The 27,086-nt window shown below is 43.0% G+C and overlaps 2 protein-coding genes across 2 annotated transcripts in view; one reads left to right on the forward strand and one right to left on the reverse strand.

Annotated features, from left to right (window-relative positions):
• The first annotated feature begins 2,147 nt into the window (after positions 1-2,147).
• Positions 2,148-26,582, forward strand: TECPR1 (tectonin beta-propeller repeat containing 1). The gene is made up of 25 exons (XM_027726270.2): positions 2,148-2,233; positions 5,277-5,509; positions 7,222-7,404; positions 7,901-8,023; positions 8,692-8,817; positions 10,329-10,503; positions 10,600-10,700; positions 12,149-12,250; positions 12,643-12,788; positions 13,629-14,152; positions 14,862-15,007; positions 15,892-16,047; positions 16,573-16,722; positions 17,348-17,505; positions 18,188-18,315; positions 18,575-18,677; positions 19,359-19,455; positions 19,839-19,918; positions 20,221-20,277; positions 20,888-21,062; positions 22,257-22,392; positions 22,708-22,800; positions 23,487-23,593; positions 24,024-24,143; positions 24,801-26,582. The coding sequence occupies exons 2-25, from the start codon at positions 5,279-5,281 to the stop codon at positions 24,996-24,998; spliced, it is 3,615 nt and encodes a 1,204-aa protein (XP_027582071.1). The 5' UTR covers positions 2,148-2,233; positions 5,277-5,278; the 3' UTR covers positions 24,999-26,582.
• LMTK2 (lemur tyrosine kinase 2) overlaps positions 5,857-27,086 on the reverse strand; it is a 69,409-nt gene continuing 48,179 nt past the window's right edge. Inside the window, exon 17 of the transcript XR_005567197.1 lies at positions 5,857-15,128. The gene's annotated coding sequence lies outside the window, so the exon portion shown is untranslated. The remainder of the gene's footprint in view (positions 15,129-27,086) is intronic.

Consider the following 27,086-nt stretch of genomic DNA (forward strand, 5'->3'; position numbering starts at 1 on the left):
TCACTGTGGCCCTTCCAACCTGACCCGTTCCGTGGTTCTGTGAAATGCAATCTCTGCTGGAAGCCGCGGCCTGAAGAGGGTGAGGATGAGGTCATTACCTGCTCAGTCCCCACGAACAGTTCAGTCGGCAGCAGCTGGAGGGGCAGCACGGCCTGGGGAGACCCCAAGAGCCACTTTGAGAGCCACTTTGAGTCCAACAGCAGCCAAGGGACTTCAGCTGAGCTCTGGGAAGGGTTGAGGGAAAGCTGCAAAGGTTGAGGGAGTGTCAGTGTGTCCATGTGTGTGCATATATACTCACAATATAGATAGATTCTCTGTGTGTTTACATTTACATGGAACACACAATTTGAGGGAAAAAGCAAAATTCTGCAGGAATAGTGCTGTGATCTGTGGTGACTTCTGTAAACTCTTCCACCTGCACCAGGAAGAGCTACACTTGGGTGTTAATGGAGAGCCCTGGGGGTGGTGGCACAGAGTAGGAATGTCGTACAAAGAGGGAAAAGAGATTGAGGAAGAAGCAGGAGAAAAGTCACATGGTTCAAAGAAACACCAAAGTTAGGAAAAAACACTACAAGGAGGAAGAGGAAAGCAAGGGGGATGTTGCTTTCTCCCGTACAGTGAACTAGAGGAATGAGTTCAATGGCACTTTCACCACACTCAGCTGCTTCTGAAACCCAGGATCTCCATGGTTGGACAGCCCAGGCCAGATGCTGTAAAGATCTTAAGTGTCTTTTCCTCCAGTTAAAACTTTGGGTTCTTCCCTCCACACTTTCATCCCTTGGGCTCTCTGACTCATCATATCTTTTGGTTTGGAAATCACGGGTTTGTCCTTCACTAGAGGTACAAACAGCCCTTATCACCACAGCAAACACTGGTGACTCCCTTCCCCAGATAGTGTCCTGTCCGGTAGGGAAGGCTTAGCCCCATTTCACAGGAAGGGGATAAAAAACCCATAAAAACCAGAAGTGATTAAACAATTTGCCTCAAAATGAAACAAATGCTTGAAACAGATGGGAACACAGGTCACATCACCCCAAATCCAAGCCAGTACCAGCATCACAGGATGATGAGGGGGTCCCTGCCCTCTTGCTTTCTGTCTCCTCCTTCCAGTTTGCAGGTGACCCATCTGGAAAGGGCCTAATCTGAGGACTCTCTTTCTTACTGTAACTGTGGTGGTATAACTATTACATGAGGTTGTTCAGAGAAAAATCTTAAATACAAATGCAATGCAGTACTTCCTCATCAGGGGAAAGATACTTCCCTAAAATAAATGTCAAGTGACAAGGAAAATCCCCCTTTCAAAGAAGTGAGGTTTGGAAGAGCGTGGAAGAGCCGACAGTAAGGAAGCTGTCTGTACAAACCCCCTCCAACTGTGCTGGGATAAGGGCTGCAAAGTAGTGAAATAGGATTGAAAATATCCTGACTATGCTTTGAACAGAGCAAAGTCTTTCCTAATAACAAGAGATTTAAGTTAATTTTTGAGTGCTCTAGCCTTGCCTAGATCAAGGATATGTCCCAGTCACAGGGTAAACCTCCCCTAACTGCATTTTCAAGGCAAACCCTGCCTTTGCCATGGGAAACTGCAGGTTGTGTTTAGACAGCAACAATTATGGGCAAAACTGAGGGAAATCTCCCCAGCCAACAAGGGTGAGTGAGTGAGGCCTGGTTCACTGGAAGTAACTTCCAGTTATTCTTGTCTTGCTGATGGTTGCCTGGGAGAAGAGACGGACCCCCACCTGGCTACAACCTCCTGTCAGGGAGACTTCATAAGGTCTCCCCTGAGCCTCCTCCAGGCTGAATAACCCCAGCTCCCTCAGCCGTTCCTCACAGGACTGTGCCCCAGACCCTTCAGCAGCCTCGCTGCCCTTCCCTGGACACATTTATACACGCGGACAAGGTCCCCCCTCAGTCGCCTCCTCTATAGGCTGCCCAGGCCCAGCTCCCTCAGCCTTTCCTCGTCAGAGACGCTCCGCTCCCTCGCCCATCCGCGTTCCCGTCCCCGCAGTTCTCAGCCGGAGCCGCCGCGGTGGTTCCCCAGGGCCCGGCGGACCCGGAGCCGCCTCCCGGGGCCGCCCCCGCCGCTCCCGCCGTGACGCGCGGGGCCCGCGCCAATGGCGGCGGCGCTCGGGGCCGCTGTGGGCGCGGCGCTGCCCGGCCGCGGCTCCGCGGGGCCGCCCTGACGGGGACGGGGCACGGCGGCTCCTTCCGCCGGGAGCGGCGGCGGGAGAGGCAGGTGAGGGGCGAGCCCGGGGGGCGGGCGGTGCTGCGGTGGGGCGGGCAGGGCAGGGCAGGGCAGGGCAGGGCAGGGCAGGGCGGGCGGAGGTCGGGCCGTCGCCGCCGCGCCCTGCGCAGCTCCCGCCGCCCTTCCCGGCGGCTCCAGCGCTGGCGGAGCCCTGGGGAGGTGTCGGTGCCTCCGCGCAGCCCCCCGGGGGGGGCGTGCGGGGCGTTCTCGGGTCGCCACCGGAGCCCCGCGCCCGCCTCCTGCCGCAGCGAGCGGGGAGCGGGGGCTGTGCCCGGCCCGGGGCCGCTCCGAGGCCGGTCCCGCCCGCCCCGGCCCCGCGGAGGCGGCGCCACAGCCCCGCACGGCTCCTAAGCCGATCCGGCCTTAATGCCCGGCCGGGAGGGCCCGTGCGGGGCTGCCGGGCGGTGTCTGCGCCTTGTCGGGTTTGAGGGGCGCGGTGGGAGCCCCGCGGGTGCGGAGCGGCGGCCGTGGCTGTGCGGGGGTACCGGGGCAGAGCCCGCGGAGTTCGAGCGGTACCGGGGAGAAATCTGAGCCCGCTGTGCCCTGGAACAGGGTGGAGCCTGTGCTGGTGGTGGTTCACATCCCGCCACGGCCTGAGCTCGGGGGCACGGCCCCTCTCGCCTGCTTTCTCCTCTCATTGCTTTTATAATATGGAAGGAGTTGGGATGTTTTCCTCGAATTCTGTAGCAATCAGTGTTACGCCAGGCAACCGGAAATTTTAATTAACAATGTATCACGTTCGCTTAAGTAGTTTTGGTTCTCTCAGAAATACCTGGCTGAGCTGTGGGATGAGGAATAATTTAGCAGATCTGATTTTTTTTCCCAGTCCCCTGAGAGTACTTGACAACTTCTGCCTTTATTGAAATGCACGTGAGCCACAAGCACTGAGCATCCTTCAAAATTGAGCAGCATCTGTCTTCATCTTCTGCAGCACAGCCAGTGCAAAGGGGCCTAGAGTGAAGTCTTAGAAGTTTACAATCCCAAAGGCATTTGGGATTTTCCCATAATTCTCCAAACACTCTGTTTCAAAAGTTCACATGTAAGAATATGCAGAAACTCTCACTTGTCTTGGCTGCCTTGATTATTTTAATCCAGTTGCATCCGCCTGCATTATTTTAATTCTATCCCATCTGTAGTTTCCCAACTCCATAATCTTTGGAACTTTCTGAACCTTTTTCTGAACTATTCCAGGTACTTTTCTGCCTGCCTGGACTGTCATTCCAGGTACAGACCTTCATTTATATATTTGCCCACCTTTAAGAGACTATTCCTTGTTACCTGTCTCTATAGTTATCATTGTTGCATAATCCACAGTGCTTCCTTTAGTCCAGACTTGCTGGCATTCTGGTTGCCTAAGATTAAATGCATAATATTTTCTTCTGTTATAAACACTGTTTTGCAGAATTTTAAGTGCTAATACTGAAAGACTTATTTTCATGGCCTTTATTTTTCCAGTGGTGCATACACTATCATTTTCATCTTATCTCACTTTGTTCCATTCCATTTTTCCATATTATGTCCTGTACTATCCTACAGGAGGATATGAAGAAGGTAAATGGCTAGTCCAAGAGCAGACAAAGATGCATGCCTTCACAGTCCCAGCAACGAGGGAAAAAAGGTCAAAACTAGAGAATTTCTCTTAGTTATGCTACAAATAATAGGAGAATTTTGCTTGTGACCTTCCTCTGGCATCACTGGTTCTCTCCCACTATACATTTTCTTCTCACTGTTACCTGTTATTCACCTGTTGGATCCAGGTTTTTAGGTACTTAGCAGAAGCAGTCCTAGGAATCAAAGAATTCTGGAACATTCCCCCTGGGATGCCAAGGGAACTTACTGTGCTGTTGTTTGACACTGACCCAGCTGGTTCAGATTCTCTGCAGTTTCACCTCTGCCATTCACATCCACAGAACAAGTCAGTCCCTCTGTACCAGCACTTCTATCAGTCAGAAAGCAGGCAGGCAACCCTCCTTAGGCTCTTGTGTTGAAAGCACAATTGCCATTTGACAACAAAGCAGTAGTGTTCCACTGACTCCAAGTAAGAATTCCTCTTTACTTTCATTGTGTTGGATCTGAGTTGTTTTTTCTACCTTTCCCCTCTTGGTCCTCCACTGTATAGTTAAAGGAACTGAAGGCAAAGTTCAAAATACTCATCAGTAGTTCTGACTGTCAGACACACAGAACAACCAGAATTTGTCTGTTTTGATGGCACTCAGAAGGCCAAGTGACAGAAATACCCTGGCCTGTCTTGACTTCTGAAAGGACTGTCCTCACATAAAAGGCTGACCCCTCCCTGAAGGGCAGGGCTGCAGTGCCCAGAAAATGGCAGGTTATTATGTGATAGAACTGGAATGGAACTCAGCCAGGTGTCTGCTGTGGAGCCATAAGTATTCATAAATATCACATCTATGAGTATTAAAGATCAGATCCCAAAGTGGTTGGATCTGGTACAAAATGCCTTGGAAAGAGGTTTCCTGGCAGCAGTAGGCAAGATGTCCATGGATTAAAAGTAGATGTGTGCTTACAGAGAAGCTCCCTTTCACATCTCTGCCTTCAGACCTGTGTAGGTGTGTTGCTTACACCGAAGGAGGCTGAGAAGGAGGTACTGTGGGATATCAGGGCTTTGTGGAGCTGAGGTGAACAGGGTGTGTAGCACCATCAGCATCACCAGATCTTGGGAGTGGAGCTGCCTGCTATGAAATCGTCTGTGCTACTTATCTCAGTTTAGAGCTGAGTTCTGTCCCCAGCCTGCCAAAGCTGTCCCAGTCATGTTGTGACCTCCTGTAGGATGGACAGTAGTGGGCTGGTAGCAAGGTCTTTCATGTGGCTTTGCAGAGCTATCTAAGAGATGTGACTGCATAGCTCTGCCAAAGAGATCTGGCTGCCAGCTTTGCACAGGCTCTTCTGAAAAATCATCCCCTACATCTTTATTTAATTTGACTGATGATGGCTCAAAGCAGGACTGATCTGCAGTAGGTTCAAGATCCATTTTTAAACACATCATTTCCATTAATACCTTCTTTTTGCCTTTCAGATATGGCCATGCCCAGTTCCCTTTTGTGGGCTGTTGACATTTTTGGGAGGGTTTACACCCTGTCTACTGTTGGCCAGTACTGGGAGCTCTGTAAGGACACACAGCTGGAATTCAAACGGGTGTCTGCTGTCAAACAGTGCTGCTGGGGAATAGCCTGTGATCACCAGGTGTACACCTACGTGTTCTCAGGGGATGTTCCTATTAGGTACCAGGAGGAAACCTATGAGAACCAGGTATGACAAGTTATGGTACCACCACACACTTGGCAGAAAGGGCAAACCCCTACCTCAGCTGTCTTGGTATGCTTTTCTCACAGGAAGATTGATTGTTTTGTTTCCACTTTTTACCTGAAGTTTCCAAAGAGTATATTTGTGCCAAATAGCAGGTTATTCTTTTAATATTTTAATTCCCAAAGGAGTTTTACCTCCCTGCTCTTAGCAAAAGCAATGCCAGTGTGAGCCATGGCTTGTTCCGTGTGAGCCATTTCAGACTGGAACATTCAGCCTTTTCACTGAGTGGTTTCCTTTCCTTAGTGACAAATACTCAATTCCTTGAAGAAAATGCCCAGTGGAACTGGAACTTCCAGGCAGCAAAGATACATTGTCTTTTTATTTATCAAAGATACAATATCTTATATCAGTCTTAAGAAAATGCTGGGGTTTAGTGTTTCAAACACTTCTCTAATAAAGGCATGACTTTCCACTGAAGTACATTTCCAGCTTCTTTGCATAGAAGTGTTAAGATGATCCTCCCTGTATGGTGTACTTCAAAGTAATGTCTTTAAAACAGTATTTAAAGGAAATTTATCAATTTCTTTTAAGTTAACTAAAGGTTGAGAGAGAAACCAAGCACATTTTCTTGAGCACATTTTCTCTCTTGAGCACATTTCTCTGATTTCTAATGGACAATGGGATAAATAGAAATTGAGAAAAGACACTAACTTATCTGCATGGGTAAAAATACAGCAAATTAATTTTATACATTATTTAATATTGATACAACTTTTCAGCCATTTAAGACGGTTCCTTTTGTTGTGTAAACATGTTCTTTAAAAAAGCAAAACTTAAAATTTTATTTGTTATTTTAAAACTTTTGTTTTGTTTGTTCTAGGCTATGAAAAATGGAAAACAAAATACTAGAAAGCACAAAAGGAAACATTCTACAAGAGCTAACAAGGACAAAATTAAACTCAAGTAGTTTACAGATAACGTGCAAAGCAACTTAGCCATATTCCTAGTAAAAGTAAATAATATTTTGTGTAAAAATTATAGAAGGATTTTGAGCCACTCATTTTCCATGTGCTCTAAAATGTAAGACAATATTAAATGACAGATTTTGCCAGTATTTCTATAGTATGTAGGAGTGTGGGGAGAAAAATAAAAATGACAGCTGTATTGGTGAAAATCCTTGTGTTATTTGTACTGCTATTGATTCAAGCCAGATTAGGGGGAAAGAACCCTCTAGTTTAACATAAGATACAGGGGAGATTTGCTCATATAGTTATTTTGACACAGTTTCTGGTGCAGAGGCAGTGCTACTTTTCTAGTGCAGACAAGATATTAATCATCTTTGTCCAGAGTGTAGATTAGAAATCCCAAGGCCATCTAATGCAGGAGTGTCATGGTGCCATACATCACCAAAGAAAAAAGCACTGTTAGGAGTAATATATATCATGAGATGCTCCTATTTGTGTAGCCAAAGAGGACTTGGTTGGGACCAGCTCTGTAGTCAGCCCTGCTTTGAGACTTAAACAAAGTCTCAAAGTCTCTTCCTAAAAACAGTGTTAGGGAGGGGCTCACAGAGGGAACACTTTCTCATGGACCCCAGGAATTTATTCCTCTTCTACTGCAGAAAATAAGAAATGTGTCTTTTATGACTCCCTGTAGATGTCCAATATGAGATGATGTGATCTCCAATAAAATCCTTTATTTATTATTTCTGGCAGCGCTGGAATCCAGTTGGTGGCTTTTGTGAGAAATTACTGCCCAGTGACCGCTGGCAGTGGAGTGATGTGAGCGGGCTAAAACATCAGCAGCTCGATAGTTTCACACTGCCTTCTCCACACTGGGAGTGGGAGTCTGACTGGTATGTGGATGAAAATATTGGAGGGGAACCAACAGAGAAAGGGGTAGGTGAACAATACCAAAAAGAGATCTATTCTGGGAATCCTTAGTCTGTAAAATAAAAGGCACTTTTATAGAAGTGTAAAAGGTCTGTAAAAATAAAACTTCCCAGAGATACATCTTCCTGGGAAATAGCTCAACTCTAATACAACACAAGGAATGGTCTTGTTTGAAGGCTTTTGAAGTCCATAGGAACTTCCCTAGAAGCTTTTCTCTTTTGATCAGGCCACGAAATGCTGGCAACTGAATGCCATTGTTATTTAAGATCTTTACTACAAAGCAAGCAAAATGTTTTACTGTGTCTTGTTTGTTCTGTGTGCATCATGCAGAGGAATTTGGGATGATTCATAAATCATCCATGGAATTAGCTGATCTGTTAACCAGGGCTCTTGAGACACACACAGTAACTTGTACTGTGACCCTCGTGCAGAATTGCTCTGAGTTATGATTTCAAGCTTTCCCTTGATCCCATATTTCATACAAGAAAACCTCTGTTTGCAGGGCTGGACTTACGCCATAGACTTCCCCAGCACCTACACAAAGGATAAGAAATGGAATTCCTGTGTCCGGCGCAGGCGGTGGATCAGATACAGGAGATACAAATCACGGGACGTTTGGGCAAAGGTTCTGGAGACCTTTTAAATACTAAATAAACCGTTTTTCTGAAATAATCAATTATAAGAGCGGGGAAATTGATTTTTTATTACTTGTCTGTAGGCTGGACCTGGATTCCTTGACTTCCAGCTTGCTATTCTTGTAAGCATAAATGGAAGGCTGGGATTATTACCTGTGGTAATAAGGTGCCAAATCTCATGGTGATGCAATTGGAGATGGATGCTCAGCTCCACTGCAAATTTCAGACCAGCTTTTTAACTTCCTTTGGTTGCTTGACAAAGCACTCTCATTTGAGGTGCCATCTGCCTGGCACTCTCATTTGAGGTGCCATCTGCCTGGCATCTTTCACCAGCTCTGTCCTTTGTCTGTATGAATAACTGTTCATTAATAATTTTTGTTCCATTCTAAGAACATACAAAAATTGTAATTTGTGATGTTTCAGCTTTCCAATTCTGTATACACTGGAAAAATTTCCTTTAGGTAGGGTACAAAACACAGCCTTCTTCGTGCTGCTCCAGCAGCGTTTCCCCTCTCTCTGCTTGTAACAGCCTTGAACGAGAGGGAGAATCTCCATGCTCAGCCACTTTAGGAAGTGATACGTTAACCAATCTGCAAGACAAAAGTTAGGCCACCAGTACAGTGTCTCCTCTTCTCAATCTTCCTTCCCTTTGCTTCAGATCGTGTCACATGATGATCCGGAGCAGCTGCCAGACCCTTTCAATGACATCTCCATCGGAGGGTGGGAAATCACCGACGAGCCTCTCGGCCGCTTGTCAGTGTGGGCAGTTTCTTTACAAGGAAGGGTATGTGTGTGTTCCCTGTGTTTCTGACACAAATTACTAATGGAAAGGAGTTAAATACTTTTAAAGGAAGGCAAGTTTGTTATTATGTTGGTAATGAAATACGCCGTTCGTGCATCTGGCAGAGGATGAAAAGCTGCTTTGGGGCTACATTATGTAACAACTTGTGTTGTAAATGGAAAGGCTTAAGTATCTCATAGAGTTGCTGTTTTATGGAAGCCTTAAACCTCTATGAACAGGTGAATCTTAAAACTTGGAGTGAGTAATGTCTTATATCCTGAAAAACTGCCCAGAGTGCTGACTGTGACACCGGTAACCAAGAAAAGGAGCCTCAAAACCTGATAGAGATTCTTGCAAAGCACTGTGCTGTGCCTCTGTGGTGGAGACACAGAAATGATTCAGGAGTTTACAAAATTGTTTTCTGAGACTTATTAATCAGAAAGTGGTTCCCTCCTGGCTTGGCAATGTGGTACCCAACTCTGAAATGTTTTCAGTTTGTTTTCTATTGAAAACTATAGATATTTCTTTGTTGTTGTTGTTGTTTTTAGGCCTACCATAAGATGTCTCTCCTCTTTTGCTCAGTGCTGTAAAGATTTGACTCTTGCTTTCCTTCCTTCATCCTTAGAGCATGTATCCAACATTGCTTTGTCTCTAGACATTTTCTAATTTGTGGTTTCACAGGGCAGTTTGTAATATTTTTAACAGATTGCCTGAGCTTTCAGTCACACTTGGCACTGCCTGGAGAGGCAAGCAATCTTGGTTAAATTGTTTAAAATAAAATTCCCTATGCCTCATACTTTCCAGCAGTACGTGACAAGCATCCCAGTCTACAGGCTCACTTGACTGCCATTGTAAAATGCTTTAATTTCCCAAGTAACAGTCACCAGAGAAATAAAGTATTTCTAAAAATGAGGATTTAATACTCAGCAGTCATGTTGTGGAGTGCTCATGTCACTACCACAGGATGTTTTCTGTGCTTGACCTTCCTATTTTGACTGTGATCTATAGAGAAGTGCACAGTCCAAGACTAGCAAAAGGCTGGATGTCACTGAAGGCTGCACAGAGAATGAAAATTTTTCCCCATATTGTGGCAAGTTCTGTTCAGTGAAAGTGAGGTCATGCTGTCAGCCAACAGAAACATTTTTGTGTTATGTATTTGTTCATTCTTGGTTTATATAACATGCCCTGCAATACACTGAAGTGGTTTAAATGTTAAAATATACACAGGACTTGTAGCAATAGGTTTCTGTACCCAATCCAGATTCGATTCTATGATAAAAGCAGCTCTGTAGAACAGCCTCCTCCCTTAGTACATAAGGAAATTGCTTCAACTGCATAATCAACATAAGAAAGTACCTTTAAAGGTCAGAGTGCCATGCACTACGTAAAAACATCCCGTTGTTAAAGGAGGACTGTTCTTTCCAGTTTGTCTTTATGCTTCTCTCAATGGTTTCATTGTTATAGTGATATTTTTCCTGGGTTTATTCATCTCTGGTTTTTTTAAACTTGTCTAGGTATGGTACAGAGAAAATGTCTGCCACCACAATCCAGAAGGTTCCACGTGGTCCTTAATCACCACTCCTGGTGAAGTTGTACAGATCAGCTGTGGACCCTATGACCTCCTTTGGGCAACTCTTTGGGAAGGGCAAGCTATTGTGAGAGAAGGAATTGATAGGAATAACCCTCAAGGTAAAGTTTGTTAAATTTAGCTGGAAACCCCTTTGCTTTTTATAGTGGTGAATAAGAAACTAACCTACAATGCCTTCTGGGTTTTGTTTCATGCAGGACTGTCCTGGAGTATTGTGGAGTCTCCAAGCTCTGAAAATGGGATTATGCACGTCTCTGTGGGTGTTGATGTGGTGTGGTGTGTTACAAAGGATAGAAAAGTAAGAGGGATCATGATCTGCTTCTGCTTTTTTCTTCCCTTTTCCTGTCTGCTTTTCTCAAACAGGAGTCCTTGCACAGGAAGTGTTGGGGATTTAAACTCTCTATCCTCATGGTTTGGGGAATTCTAGTTCCCCTTGCTATGTTATGGGAATGCTCTGTGGTTCATGATGGATGTATTGAGTGTAATATAAGGAAGAATTTCTGTTTTCTCCTAGAAGGAATTTTCTAGACCCAGGTCAGACAGATGTGGCAGGTGGGCAGGGATGTTGGTGGGGATGTAATAAGGAGTCTACTTTTAGGGGATTTTAAGCATTGAAATGGAAGGGACTCCTGCTGCTAAATCTTGTTTCCACATGGCTTGAAGATTACATCAAAAGCAACATGGGGAATATTGTTATTTACTCTTTCCTGCATGATGCTATTTTTTTATCTTCCTACTGCGACTGTCCTCTCTTGATCAGCCTTTTAACATAGGGGGTTTTTGTATTTGTTAGGTGAGGTGTCTTTTATGTGGATGTGTGACTACTTTCCTCTTGGGCTTTTAACTTAGAATTGTAGAAAGTCTCAGCTTGGAAAGGACCTGTAGGTATCATCAAATCCAAGTCCCTGCCCCTTGCAGGGAATCATGGAAGTTGTGAAGAATACTGGAACACTCCAGTATTAGAGTGCTCTTGTGCTGGTTGCAATCAAATCCTTTCTTCCTGAATTCAAAACCATGCATGAACTCTGTGCATGTGTCGCAGTTGTGTTGAGTTTCTCTGGTTTAATGAGTCACTACTTGTCAGCTGAGCCATGGCAACAGACTGTGCCCAGCCTGCTCCATCTGCCACAGAAATCCACTGTCATAAATGGAGATAAGCTGCTGTGTTTTCCTCCAGATCTGCCAAAGGACAATCAAGTATACTGATGTTATTGTATTCAACCAACAACTTCTAAAGGAGTTGATTGTCACTATATGACTGTCATATAGAGGGAAATTTTTTCAGGTACCCAACCCACAGATACTCTCAGATTGGTAAAACCTGATCTAAGGGAAGATAATTTAAAGAGCTGTACCACTAAGAAGATCCCTCTGACAGTTCCCTCTGTCAGCTCTGCTTCTAGAGTTTGAACACAGGAGCACTGAAGGCCATTCAGAATGATCAAAAATAGCCTACAGTTGATATGTAATAGAAAGCAGAGAAACTAACTCTGTCACAGAAAGTCATACCAAAAAATCTTCCAGTGGGCTCTTCTGGCTGTAGTTGGACACACAGTGTGGGTACTATTAAGAGAATTGCTTTATCTTTATCTGATAAAGAAAAAGAATCAAGGAAGTAATTGAATTTTAAAGACAATGCAGCAAGTCAGTATTAGAGATTAATCCACTCAAGAAACTAAATTCCAGCTATCTGCCTGCTAATGCAGAAGGAACAAAATTTAGGCTTTTCTGCTGTTTTTGTTGTAGGTGTGGTTTAGAAGAGGAGTGAACTCACATAATCCTTGTGGGACAAGCTGGATTGAAATGGTTGGAGAAATGATGATGGTAACTGTAGGCTTAAATAACCAGGTAAGAGAGCTGCATACCAGCTGTGGGGATATTTACTTTCCCCTTTGTACAAGCACTGTTCACAAGTGGCAAGGACTGTCAGCAGTGCCAGTAGGGCTGGCTGAACAAGAGGTCCACGGGCTTGAACTGCTAGAGAGGAAAGTGTGGCTGAATTCTGCACCAGGAGATAACAGCATGTGTCTTGAATGGCACAGGGAGGTGCACACGGTTCTCTCTTGATGGTACAGAATTTTGTACTGCATCTACAGTATCAGCATTAAGGAAGAACACAAAAGGAAAATGCTGCATCCAGCAGCTTTTTTGGGCTGAATTCTGCACCACTGCACCTTTTTTGTAACTGGTATCTACTGCATTCCAAGCCATTTCCCTCACCAAGCCCTTTCCTTCCCTAGGTCTGGGGAATTGGCTGTGATGACAGAGCCATTTATTTTCGTCAAGGTGTCACACCAAGTGAGCTCAGTGGGAAGACATGGAAGGCAATTGTGTCTGGCCGAGAGAGCGACAGATCTCAGACCGGGAGCTCAACAAGTCTGCTCAGGTACCACGTGAAATGCCTGCCCAAGACTTTGTACACCCAGAGTTTCAATGCTAGGAGATATTTCTTTACATTCTTTACATCAAGAGATATTTCTTTACATTTCTTTACATACATACAGACAGGGAGGAGTGGGGAAGGCATCTCCAATCATTATGTATGCCAAAAGGCATTTGCATTTTTTCCCATTAAAATTACCAGTAAGCAGCAGTTGTTGGATTCAGAGTAGAAACTGAAGCTCCCACACAGGAATTCAGTGCATGTTTGCAGTAAAGCATGTTCCTCTGGGCTTTACTACCACTATCTGGAACCAGTCTCTAATAAGAGGAAATGTTGTCTGTGAAATATGAAGGAGTGTCAACTTTACTCAGGAATTACCCTTCCTGAGTGTCACTGTACATTCCTTTTCCTTGAGAGGTTAAATCAGCTACTCCATGCTGGCCTATGGGCTGTGCCAGACATGCCAATGGATCTGGGAGTGCTGCAGAAGCTACTTGTTTGAGTCAGAGTGTGTGCTGAGAAGACCTCTCTAGCTAAGACAAATTATAAAGTTAATAGTGAGCTTTGAAAAATCCTATCTGTTATTTCATATTCAGAAAACGTGATGTTGCTTCAATGTTTTCCTCAGAGTTGTGGGCAGCCAACACCACCGACTGTTTGAAAAGATCAATGAGATTCCTTCCTGTGGTTCAGATTTACTAGACTGCTCTGCCAGATTTGTGGTGGACTCTTTCCCCTGATAGAAAAAAAGAAGTCTGCTGTTTCTCTGTGTGTTTATGGTCTAAGGCCTGTGGTAATTAATGCTTTGGATGATAGTTAATTAATTGTCTATTTGTCCTTCAGTGCTGGCTGTTTCTTTACTGATGATATTCAGACCCAAACAAATGCCATCATTCAGGGTGATGCAGACACTTCCTCTGACACAGAGCTTCCCAGCGTGCCCATGAACCCCACCAGCACTGTCCCCATGGGAGCTGCATCCAGCAGCAGTGGGAACAGCACAGGCAGCCAGGCAGAAATACCTGCAAACCTCCCTGCAGATCCTCTGGACTCTGATCAAGGAGAAGCCACTGCTGCTTCAACAAGTCATGAGAAAGCTGATCTTGAAATGCATAAATCTGCTGCGAGCCCAAATCCTTCTGCAGAGCTGCAGTGGACAAACATTGACTTGAAGGAGGCCCAGAAGCACCCAGTGATCTCCGTCAGCAGCTTTGGGGACACATCCAGCCTGTCCTCCCTGGGCGTGTTCCCGGCGGGAGCTGAGGAGCAGTACGGAGCTGATGAGCACCCACTGTGGGCCTGGGTGTCTGGGGGAGGCTGCCTGGTAGATCTGCACAGCCCACTGAAGTGGTTCACTGCTCCATCAGGTACTACCCAGTCACCACAGCAGAGCCTAGTTCCCAATCACAGCTCAATAAGCTCTTTAAGACAAATACTGTTTTGGTGTTTTGGAATGAAGCCATGGTGAAAGACTTCTGATAACCCACTTACTCTTATTGCAGTTTGGTAATAGCCTCTGTGTCTGAGCACAGTGCTGCAGCTATTAGCTGTAAAGCACTTTGGGCTTGAGATATATAAATTAAAAGTGATATTTGCTCTGAGTTTCCTAAGAATTTTGTAAAATAATCTGTGCTGGATCTACATCTCATTTTTAATTGTACTGAAACTGCAACTTGTGGAAAAACTCATATCACTGAATAGTAACAGGAAGCAGTGAAAAGGGCTCTCTTGAGAGATGCAGATGCCAATAAGTCATTCCTGCCATTCCTACTGAGACAGGACTATGAGACAGAAGTTACACAGAGGGATTGTGAATGTCAGCCCAGCTGATAATTGGGTGGCATTAGAATTTAGATTCTTGACAGACAGTGAAATATAACCACATTTTCAAAATAAACTGTGAACTATGGCATCCCAGTATGTAACAATGTAACTCTAAATGCATTGTATCACCTCATTATCTTGCAGTTCAGCAACAAAATTCCCATTTTGACAGGTTATGGCTTGGAAAGATTTTACCTTTCACAAACTGTGTTCAAAGCTCCCTGGAGTTTACTGGGTTTGCTTCTGCTCTAGGTCTGTCATGCTCTGTGCAGTCCCTGTCCCTGTCCATCACCCCAGCTCAGACAGCAGCCTGGAGGAAGCAGATTTTCCAGCAGCTCAGTGAAAGGACAAAGCGGGAACTGGAGAATTTCAGGCACTACGAGCAGGCCATTGAGCAGGTGAGCGGTGGGGACACATCTCTTGTCTTCTGACACATGATTTGAACTTACTGTCAGCTTCATATTCTTGCCCTTATTCCTGTCTATGACAGCTTTCCTGGATTATTACTGTCTGAGCTCCCTGTGGGAAATTAACAGCTTGTCAAACAAGGAACAGCAATCTTCCTCCAAAAACATTATCAGATAGTTTTGTATAGGAACAAACAAATTGGTCGGCATTATCTGAGTACTCTGAAACCTCAAATTCTCAGAGAAATGTTAGCAACAGCACACACTGTATGGATTATTTTACCACAAGATGAGGCTTCTTAATTGAAACAGTGACTCAAGGAGGTGAACTTTCCTCTCTGTGGCCATTCAAAGATTAATTTAACTTGCATAAATAAAACAATGATGCAAACGTCAATGGCAGCTGTTAAATACCAGCACTTCTGTTTGATGTTCCCTTTGTTATGGCTCCTTGGCTTTTTTCAGATTCATTCACATTTTTGGTCCCTTGGTTGCTAATTGCCAAATGACATCTGGAATTCATTTGATTAAAAACACTTGGAGCCCAGGGGTTTAATCAAGTTTAAAAAGATTATGTCAAAAACCTTTAAACTCCAAACAGAGGTTGTGTTATAACAGGAGCACAGTAGAGTCAATTAGTACCTGTGTGCTTGCAGAGGTTAAATGTAAAATACTGTTGCACCCGTGCTATTACAGTGCCCTTCAGTCCATTTTTGTGAGTTTTCATTTTGCCTTCAGCTCTGTGCCAGAATTAACTGATATGATGCAGGCTAACCTTCAGCAAAGAGAACTTGTGGCAACAAAAAAGTGTTTGGGAGGCAGAAAAAGAGTTTACACAGTTTCGTTAATCCTGCAAATATGTGTTTGCCTTGTAGTCAGTTTGGGTTAAAACTGGAGCCTTGCAATGGTGGAGGAATTGGAAGCCTCATAAATGGATGGATGTTCGAGTGGCCCTTGAGCAGTTCACGGGGAGCGATGGAATGCGCGACAGCATCCTGTTCATCTACTACATGTACCACGAGGAGAAAAAGGTGTGTCCAGCCTGACACCCTAGAGAGAGAGCATTTGGCAAAGGGAAACCTCTGCAGGGAAATCAGCTTTCATAAAGGAGGCAAATTATGGCACTCTAACGTTCTGAGTTTTGGGAGCCAATTCAAAGGCAGCCCCGGGTACCAGCAAACCACAGACTTTTCTGAGTTGCAGCTCTGTCAATGCTACATCAGAAATACCCAGTCAGCAACCACCCACACTGCTTAAACCATCAATTCTGCACTAATTAGGAGTTCTGTTGGAAGTTCAAAATTTTCTTGATTGTGAAGAAAGAGCCAGGTTTGGCTGTCCAGAGTCTTCACAAATAGGGTTAATGCCTACAGGCAATAGGAATCAGAGGAAGTGCAGGGCTGGAAACTGAGCCCCATTCCTTCTGCGCCAAGAATTGATTCTTTGCTATCCTTGGCAGGAGTGCCTTGTTTGGAGTCCCAAAGTGCAAAAATGCTGGCTCTGAGGAAGGTTTATCTGAGTTTGCCTTAGTCACAATTTTTTTTCTCTTGTCTTAGTACATCCACGTGTTCCTGAATGAAGTGACTATTATAGTCGAAGTGCTGAATGAAGCCAAACACTCCTTTGCACTGTACACACCTGAGAGGACAAAGCAGCGATGGCCAATCCGCCTGGCAGCCACAACAGAGCAAGAAATGCATGACTGGGTAATTCTGGGAATCTTCCATTTCAAGCTGGCAATATCTGCAATAAAACATAAAAGCTACTCTCTGAAATCTCAGCATTACATTTGCACTATCCAGGCTACTCATCTATTTTCAGAGTTTAGGTATTTGAAACATCTGATCAAATTTATTTACAGGCACCTGAGGCTTCTTGTCTCCTCTGGAGTTTGCACATGTGTTGGTGCTGCAGTTATCCACAGCAAAACCAATATTGTTCTTCATTTCCTTCCAATTTCTGGATATAGATTAGGGTACAAATGAGTTTAGGAGCTGAATTCAATCTGTTCTTCTACGTTGGCAGAAGAACCACTCTCTGTTGTCACTGTTGTAGAAAGCCTTACGTGCAGGCAGGCAGATACACACTGGAGCAAGGGAAACCTGAAACATGCTTCATACTGATCAGTCCCTGCAAACCACAGTGCCTCCAGTGATTGTGTGATAAGTTCTAAACCCCTGAATTCTAGTGCCTTAGAGAAAAGGCTGCAGATTCACTTTGCTGATTTGGAAGAACATGCAAAGGTAAAGCTTTGTTTTACAGTACTGAACATCTATATTTTTGTTCTCACTGTAAATGGAAGCTGTTGGTTCTTTGCTTCTTGTTTTGTAGCTGTCTTTGCTGACCATGTCCTGCTGTGAAAGCAGACGGATTCAGGGCCCTCCTTCTCACCATGCCATTTGGTCTGTTACCTGTAAAGGAGACATCTTTGTTAGTGAGCCAAGTCCTGAGCTGGAGGCCGGACCACAGCTGATGCCCTGTGATCAAATGTAAGAGCTTTCAGAAGCTGTTCTTTCTGTAGGGGATGCCATCCAGCAGAGAATGTCCTTCCTGTCAATTCAATGGCTTTGATGGGCTGTTGGAGTGTACAGTGCACTGCAGATGTCTGTCAATGGCAGGGTTAATGGCAGCCTTCATATTCACCACTGCATGTGAAGAAATCATATTTTAATTCTTAGATGCTGGAACTGTTCTTGTGATTTCAAAAGCCTTTCTCAAATTCTTGTGATTTCAAAAGCTTTTCTCATTGAGATCTCATTTTTTGTGATTGCATCTTTAATGTCATAATTACTTAAGAGATAGCCTAGACTAAAAGTAAACCTAATCACTGTAATTGGAGCGTTCAGTTTTAACTGAGTCAGAAAATCTGAACTTTTCAGTCCTCTGTAGACCCTGCAGTCCAGGAGCAGCTTCTTTACAGTTTCTATTATAACTGTGACAATATGGTACTTGCAAACTCCTCAAGAAAAACAACACCATCTGCTTTCAGGCAGATGTTGTTCAGAGTGAAATGCTTTCAGCTGGCAACTGCCTTCACTTACAGGTTGCCCAGGGGTTGAACAAGTGAGCAGATTAAGTTGCCTGTCCTGAAGATTGTTGAGTTGCAGGCGGGGAAAGCAGACATTCCTGATGGATGTGGTGTAGGGTAAAACATTGTCCTTTCTCTGGCAGGTTTTGGCGCCAGGTGGGGGGTCACCTGCGGCTGATCGAGTGCAACAACCGCGGCGTCGTGTGGGGCATCGGCCACGACCACACGGCCTGGGTGCACACGGGGGGCTACGGAGGGGGCTTCATCCAAGGTATGCACAGGGGGCTCTGGGTGCACATTCCTGACTGACCTTCCTGACTGGGTCAGCTGGTCAAGCTGTTTGTGCTGCCCTTCCTGTAGCCTGACGTGTGGGGTTGTACAGGAACAGGCCACACCTTAGAAATGAATTGGTATTGCAGTTTCATATTTTCAGCTTAAGAGTGAGATATTGAATTTGAAAGGTAGCATCTTGGAGTTTAAAATGTAGTGGTTTTAGCTTTACTCTAATCCAAATTATTTATTTCTCGCAGGACTGGCCAGTAGTGCTGATAACATTTATACACAGTCAGATGTGAAATGTGTTTACATCTATGAGAACCAACGGTGGAACCCAGTCACTGGATACAGCAGCAGGTTATTTAGTCAATTTACTGTATTTATTTACTGTAATATTATTACTGTCAAATGAAACAAAGGGTTTGTTCTAGCTTTTTGGCATAGTTATTACAGTTATTCTATTTTCAGTCTCCTTCAGCACTTATAATTAACCTGAGATAGAAGGAGCAGTGTTTCTCAATTTTCTAATTTGTAATTATCCATTCAAAAAGCATTTGTGGCAAAACACTGCAGATTTGTGCTTTGTGATTGCACAAAGTGTGCCTACTTGCAATATCTTTCATTATTAAGGCCACGCAGTAAAGTTATTAGCATCTGTATATTCATGCATACTCTGGTAAATACACTGGGTCCTTGAATAGTATATTTGAACAAAAGTATTGAAAATATATAATCACATATATGAGGGTCTATACCAGAGAAACTCAGGATTCACCTTCCAATTTTAAATAGTGGTGAGGAATATCACTCTACAGAGAGATCACACAGTCCTCAAGTTTGGTGTAACTGGAAGCAATTGTACAGATTCTTTCCCACTATCCTCATCAATCACATGATATTTCTAAAAACAGAGATTAATGTCAGCTGACTGTTTTGTGTATGAAAGTAGGAAGTGCTACAAAAAGGCTTTTATTCCCTCGCTTTTTAAATTCTCTGTTGTAAATGACCTTGCATTCCTCGTCTGCTGTTCCACCACAGAGGGCTGCCCACAGACAGATACATGTGGAGTGATGCATCTGGCCTGCAGGAGTGTACAAAGATCAACACCAAGCCTCCTTCTCCACAATGGTCTTGGGTAAATTTTGTCTTGGAAGTTTTTTTTTATGAGGAAGGCAAGGCTTTAGCAAGTGGGATACAAGACTTGAGTTCAAGCGACCCAGATTTTCTTCCTGGATTTGTTGCAACATTTAACCTTGTTTTTCCCATTTCACTGGTAATAATCCATAGGCAAAAGAATGTTAAGCATCAAGTGGGGTTTTTTGTTTAGCAGGACTTAGACTGATCCCTTCCAGCTGAATTAAAGGGACCTGGGAACCTGTGTATAAATTTCAATTTCTAGTATTGGAAGATTTCTAGCAAGTCATTGCACTCAGAAGGTGTAGGGAAACAGCAGAAGAGATTATTTTTATTATCCATCAGGTGTTGATTGTGCTTGTTATTGTCTCCTTCTGACAACAGGTGTCGGATTGGTACATTGACTTCAACGTGTCGGGCGGGACGGACCGGGAGGGCTGGCAGTATGCAGCAGACTTCCCAGCGTAAGGAAACACCTCCTCCTACCCCATCCACACTTAAGTCCTCATTTCATGTTGTTTGCTGGCTTGTACATTAACTGTGCTTTGACAGGGACACAACACTGCCTTGATTTCTCCCTTTTTCTGGGGACACTGATAAGTGCCGGGGAGGTTGGGCAGCAAGGTGAACCCAGCTAACTATTGTTTCAAGGGTTTTAAAGGAAGGAGGTGTGTCTGGTGGGCAGATATAGATGCTCTCAGGCTGGCACTGACATTGGAGATGCTCTGACATCCTCATGAACATCTATTTAAATCTGTTTTTGTAGGTCCTACCATGGTCACAAGACAATGAAAGACTTTGTCCGACGGAGGCGCTGGGCAAGGTGAGGAACTAAGATATAAATAAAAGGTATGAGCTTGAATGTTAACTGCTTACTACAAGTCTCCTTTAGTTATGAGGGGAAGAGTCTGTGATAATAGTCTAACGAGATTTCCCTAATAGACAGCACTAGTTTGTTGCAGTTTCCACAAAAAAAATACATAAATTCTCAGCATGACCAATCAAGTCTTTAATTTAGAGCTGCCTTACCTCTGCTTACCTCAAGATGCTACATAACTTTTTAACAGGCCCCACCAAAGAAGGAATTGTAAAGTTATTCCCTTAACCAAGAGAGAGGAAGACTAGAACTGGGGAGGAGAAGAGCACAGATTGCAGACTTTTTAGGTGGTCTTGGTTTTATAAAGTAATTAAAAAAAAAAAACCAAAACAAAACACAGAAATCTTGCAAAATCAGTAATAGTTCAAAATGCAAAACCTGATGCAAAGCATGATTGATTGTTAAAAACCTCTTTCAAATTAAAAAATACTGATACTTAATGAAAAGTACTGCTTAATGAAAAGACTTCAGGACTGGAAGTCAACAATGGTCTGGGAGACAAAGTCAGTTATAGAAAGTACATACTTCTGACAGGTTTGGGTTTTCTCTGCTTCAGAAAATGTAAGATAGTCACCAACGGGCCATGGCTGGAAGTGCCTCCTGTTACCCTGTGGGACATCTCGGTGATTCCCAGTTCAGATGCAGATGATGAAGAAGCAGTAGCGCTGTGGGCAATCAGTGACAAAGGAGACGTGCTCTGCAGGCTTGGAGTGACACAGCAAAATCCAGCTGTAAGGCTCCCTGTTTGTTTTCCCTGCCCTATTGATGTGTTTAATGTCATTAGGCAAGTCCATACACACAGTCACACAGTGCCCTCTCTCAGAGCACCTTGGTATTTTTTACCCTTTTACGTCCCAGATTTGAAAGTCCCCGTCCATCAACTATAGCAGTTTGCTGCCCACTTCCCTTATAGTGCGCTTCCTGCATAATCTACCTTAGCTTGTGCCACAGCACTTGCTGGGGCCTTTCTCAGCCCCTGCACATCCTCTCATGAACTGTTTTACTTCCACTTCCTGCACTGATAGCTTAGTTCCTCTTTTTTTGTCATTGTTTTTTAAATTGTTGATAATGTACATCCCATTTAAATGATTGGTGAGGAACAGAATTTCTCTAAAGTATGGTCCCAGTCTGGTGATATCAGTCAGAGTTTATCCTTTGACTTTTCTGGGCCTGGAACTGACTCTATTTGAGAGATGGGTGTGGACAAACCTACAGATTTGACTTTTTTTTTAATGGACTGGGACAGAAATAATGAGCAAACGTCCAGTAAAGTGTGCAGAAAGGAACAAATAGTCCCAATAACTTCAAAAGGAATATTTACTTCTTACTAATAGACACATGCTGAAACACCAAATTAGGTTGGTGCACTGATTTTAAGCCATATTTACAACGGGGGGGGGGGGAAATCTAACAATATACTTTACTGGAATTTGGAGAAAAACTGCAGGAAATTGAAAGTTTTATAAGAATGATATTTTTCCTTCCTGTCCAATCAGTTACAATAACACTGACCTGTAAGGCAGTGCAGCAGTGAGAACTGGAATAGTGTGTCTGGAATCTGAAGCCCCATATCATTTGAGTTTTGTGAGATTATTGTTCTGTGTAATCAAAGCCAAGGGATTATTAAAAAAAAAAAAAAGAAGGCTTTAGTCCATCTGTTCAGACACGTGTAGGTGCTTAAAATCCAGTAATTGAAACATAAAAGACCCTGCTGTAGACCAATTTAACTATTTTCAAAGAGTTGTATATCCAAATATCTTTGGGGATCAGCAACCTTGTTTTGGTTCAGTTGTAAAGTTACTAAGAATTATTCCCCATAATATTCTTCACTGTATGGGGTATTTTCCCATTTGGTAATAGTCAGTGATATTCTGTCATGGAGTTTTTAACCTTTCCTTGACAATTCATTTTCCACTATTTTTCAGGGAATGTCCTGGCTGCACGTGGGAACAGACCAGCCCTTCATTTCCATCTCAATTGGGGCATTTTACCAAGTGTGGGCAATTGCTAGAGATGGTTCTGCCTTCTACCGGGGTTCAGTGTCTCCCAATAAACCTGCAGGTGAGTCCTTGTACTTTCTCTTTTACTCTTCTACACTGCCATGGCTGCAAAAGACCAACCTGTTTCACAGAGGCCTTTCCCACAGCTGTGCAAAACACTGCATACAAATAATATGATAACTGTAACAGTTGATTTGCTCTTCACTTGCATGATTTAAAGTGCTTATTTGTAAAAACAAGCTCGCAAAAATATATGAAGTGTAATGTCATTCACAGCTTTCTTGCACAGCAATGTATTTCAACTGCAGCATTTTCAAGGCTTCTCATGCATAATTTTGTTTTCTCAATGTTTAACTCAAGTATTTCTGACCTTTAGGTGACTGTTGGTACCATATTCCTTCACCTCAAAAACAAAAGTTAAAGCAAGTCTCAGTAGGACGAACGTCTGTGTTTGTCTTGGATACAAATGGTAAGGATTTAAAAAAATTATTAGTTAAAAAAAATACATCACTATACACTGGACTGATTTAAAAAGGAGAGGCTAAGTTAGGGCTGGACAGATGATGACTGGTGCTCCAAGAGGAGGAATATTTTGTGCTGAAAGATTTGGAGTAGCAGTGCATTGAAGTACTTGGTGTTTGTTATAACTGAGAGTGCCCTGGGTAACAACAATCCAGCATCTGTGCTCTTTGGGGGAGGGAAGACACAGATGAAAATTGCATGGCAGGATTTTGCCTGGAACCCCAAATGTACAAAACTGAAGAGGAATATTTACCTGCTGCAAGACCTGGAAATAACCCCATCATTGCAAGATAAAATGTGAAGTACCTTTTGTAAAAGAAACAAGCCTTTAACACCAGATTTAGAGACCTTCATCTCATTTGCTTTTGTTTTCCAGTGGTCCTTATATGAACATTTTTCCCCAAGAAATTTTACAAAACAGTATTTGCTGTTTTTCAGAAAGGTTATAAAGCATAACTATAGAAATACAAATTCCAAAGTAGGAACCTCATTGTCCATCACTGTCACACATTAGCCAAAACCATGATGCATTTCCCCAGGACACAGGAAGAATTACAGCTGATGTGTTGTGTTGTTTGCAGCCCTTCAGACAAACAGCCCCCTGAGCTGTAACCAGCACTGTGTGTTTTCCAGGCAATCTTTGGTACCGGCAGGGAATCACGCCGAGCTACCCCCAGGGATCTGCTTGGGATCACGTGTCAAATAACATCCGCAAAATGTCTGTAGGGCCCCTGGACCAGGTGTGTATGGAGCTTCCTTGGATCTGATTAGTTTATTAAAAATTATGCATAACATACTTTAGTAATTAAGTGTTCTTCAGAATTATTTTTGTTTAGCTTTGTTCCACAAAGTGTTGGTCTAAATGCTGGAATCCTGACAGCAAGACAAAAAGTTGTACCAGTGGAATGGAGCTCCAGCCCTTCGTTGTAAAAAGCCTCATCAATTATTTCTTTTTTAACAAGGCTTTTTATATATTTAATCTCTTTTCTGCCAAGTCTTATCTGGCAATGTTTTAATTAGAACACTGCTCTATAGCTCGGGTGTCTCTCTGCCTAAATTAGAGCAGCTTGGGCCTACTGAAGATCAAGACTGATTTCTGAAAGTGGTCAAACAGAGCTTTCACATCTGGGAAGAGCAGCACATTTTATTGCCTCTCTTTGCTTTCTTGAGGTCTGGGTGATTGCTGACAAAGTGCAGGGAAGTCACAGTCTGAGCTGTGGGACAGTCTGCCATCGGATTGGTGTCCAGCCCCTGGAACCTAAAGGCCTCTCCTGGGATTATGGCATTGGGGTAAGTGCTGGGGGCAGGATCCTGCCTAAAAATTGTACATCCAGATGTCCTCAGGCACCCAGAGGAAGGAAAGTGCTATCCTGCCCAGCTGGTGAGTGTTGGAAAGCTCACATGTATCTGCAGGAGACTGACCTTTGTTCTTCAGTCTTAGGCTCCTTTTTTAAGTCAATATAATGGGCTGTGCAGTTACAGCTGGGAAGTTGTTTATTTGCATTTGATAAGTATTCATTTTAAACAGGGAATTTAAAAGTTATAATGGAAAAACTAGTAGAGTAAGGGCCATTTAAAAAGAAAAAGTGGTTTCCTTCCTGGTCTGCACACGATTATTCCTCATTGTTGTATCCTGAATTATTCTCAAGGTTTTTTCAAGGTATTGCCCCCTTTTAAGTTGGTGGAAAACCTGCAGTGGTTCTGCTATAAACACCTGACCCTAGTAATCTCAGCTCCCTGTAATAAATATAATCCTCAGGTTTAGTACCTCTATAGCTCCCTGCCAGAGAGGTCTGGTGTGTTTTGTTTCATTTTACAAGGAGCCTTTTTACTGATTCCTCATGAATAAATAGAACAAACTGAATAGTGCCCATAAAGCATCACATCAGATATTGCACTTGCAGGGTGATGTTTCTCCTTTTGAATTTCTGTATCAATCTTTTCCAGGGTGGGTGGGAGCACATCACAGTCAGAGGAAATGCAACAGAAGCATCTCGGGCCACTGGTCACGACACCTCCGAGGAAAACCTTGCAGTGTCAAAGGATTTAGAAGATGAGGAGAGTAAAGGGAAAACAGAACACTCTAAAACCCCTCTGATGGTCAGTGAAAGTCAAGAATTGGACAGAAATGCTGTTAATTGTTAAGTTGTCGCCATCTACATGTTGCAAACAGGCACAGTCAGTATAAGTTGAAAAGAAACTAAATGTCTGTTGCTTGGAGAGAAACACATGACCTTTTCCTGCTACTAATGTGCTTGACTGAACCGGACTTTGCAAAGGGGTATTTTAAGTACTGAATTCTTCTACTACATGTGTAAAACATGACTTGATAGAGCTCATAGTTTTGTCAAAGCAGGCAAGGTTTTTTTAACCATAATGTATTTCTGACCCTTTACCATAGCTGCTACACCCCATACAAATGTGAATATGTGGAGATGATCACTACATTAACTTCTTTTTTTTTTTAAATATTACAGTTCCCTACATTTCTCTCATATTCACACACTGTTCTTCAGATTCATGTTTGAGCCTAGATGATGATGTTGGATTGATTTAAATGAAGGCAAACATACCTGGTCCTGTTTTGTACCTGCACAGAGCTCTGCTCCTCTGGGTGCTCCCTGGGTAAGAACTGAGTTTGGGTTCCTGCTCAAATCAGTAAAATCAAATCCTGAACAACTCAGCTTGGGGGGCAGTTACCAGGAAGAGCCAATTTGGGCTGACTTTGCTCACAGTGAGCAATATCTCACTCGAGAAGTGGAACCACTGCTTTCAGCCAGACTGGGTAGGGAGCAGAGTCCAGCAGTGACATCTGTTCTGAACTGTCACTCCAAATGGGGGTAAATTATGTTTTGTCTTCATCTTAACTGGAACTGTGATAACTGGGGTGTACAGATGCCTCCCTAAAGGGGCTGGAAGGCACCACACACTTGAGGAGTTAGGCTGTGTTCCAGATCATTGCAAATTATGCTTTCATAGTGTAAAACTCAAGAGAAGAGCTTAAATTCTGACTTTACAGTGCAAAGGGACTTTACTGCTATCAGTGGAGTTTGCCAGTGTAATACTGATGGGGGTTCAGAATGAAGCTCTGCTCTTTGTTTTTAGTAAGTGATTTACTCATCCCTTTTTCCAACAAGAAACCACCTTCTATTCTCAAAAAAAAGCTTTTCTTCCCCAGTTATTATAATTGGACAGTTTACATTCATTTTTCCTCTGTGTGTGTGACCATATGGAGTTATTTTTATATGATGAGCAGTTTGGTGTGGTCTCAGTACTGTATTTGTAGAAGTAAAACTTATGTTTGCACGTATTTAAGGAATATATTTGGTATTTAATGCCAAGGAAAGCACTGTTTCCAAGTCCAAATGTGAATGAAGACCGAAGATGCTTAACTGTTTCAAAAGAACCTGCTGATCTTTCCAGTATGTGAGTAGAGATTTCGGATTTATACCTACCTTGTGGGAGAATCATAAATAACATGTTTGCATTAATTACCATTATAGGTTTTGCATAACTTGCACAGTATCTTGTCCAAATAAATAACGTTATTACATGTATTTTTAGAGAGTTATTAGGATTGTATTTTCTCTGCATTGTATCCAAAAGGTTTTTCCTTTTAATAGTCAGTGTTTACATATCCAACAATCAACCTGATTGCACACAATAAGCTTGATAATGTACCTTTGCATTTTTCCCTACATTGCCAAGTTTTACTTACTTTACTGTAAATAGCTGGGTTTAAGTGAAAAAAAAAAAAAAGATAAATTATAAGTTGGTTGTGTTTGAGTACTAAGTATTTGCCTTTTAAAATGATTATTTAGAAAAATTATTTAATTTAAAATATAATGTCATTGTTGTGGCTAGTTAAAATAAGGAAAAGTGACTTTAAATTAAAGCAATTTTGAAAAATAAAAGTAATTTATCAGAAAAAAAACCCGCTTCTTAAAAAAATCCCTTTTGGCATCTCCAAGAGCACAGCACTTCAGAAATGACCAAAGAGCATCCCACATCTCTGACTTGGAGAGATGCTGAGTGGAACAACGGAAAGAAAAGGCCTTGGAATTACTTATTTCTCCCATTACAATCAGACAACTTATAAATGCAATAAGGACTAATTTATCAACACAGGGGAGCTGTTGAATGGAATAAGATCCAGCACTGTAATGGCAACTGAAATCTGTAACTCAGCAATACTTCAATTAACATTGGAGTTTGAGAAGGCCTTCATCACAT

The sequence above is a fragment of the Pipra filicauda genome, unplaced genomic scaffold (assembly GCF_003945595.2).
Source record: "Pipra filicauda isolate LSUMZ 115617 unplaced genomic scaffold, ASM394559v2 scaffold129_size2064235_pilon, whole genome shotgun sequence".
Classification (NCBI taxonomy): domain Eukaryota; kingdom Metazoa; phylum Chordata; class Aves; order Passeriformes; family Pipridae; genus Pipra; species Pipra filicauda.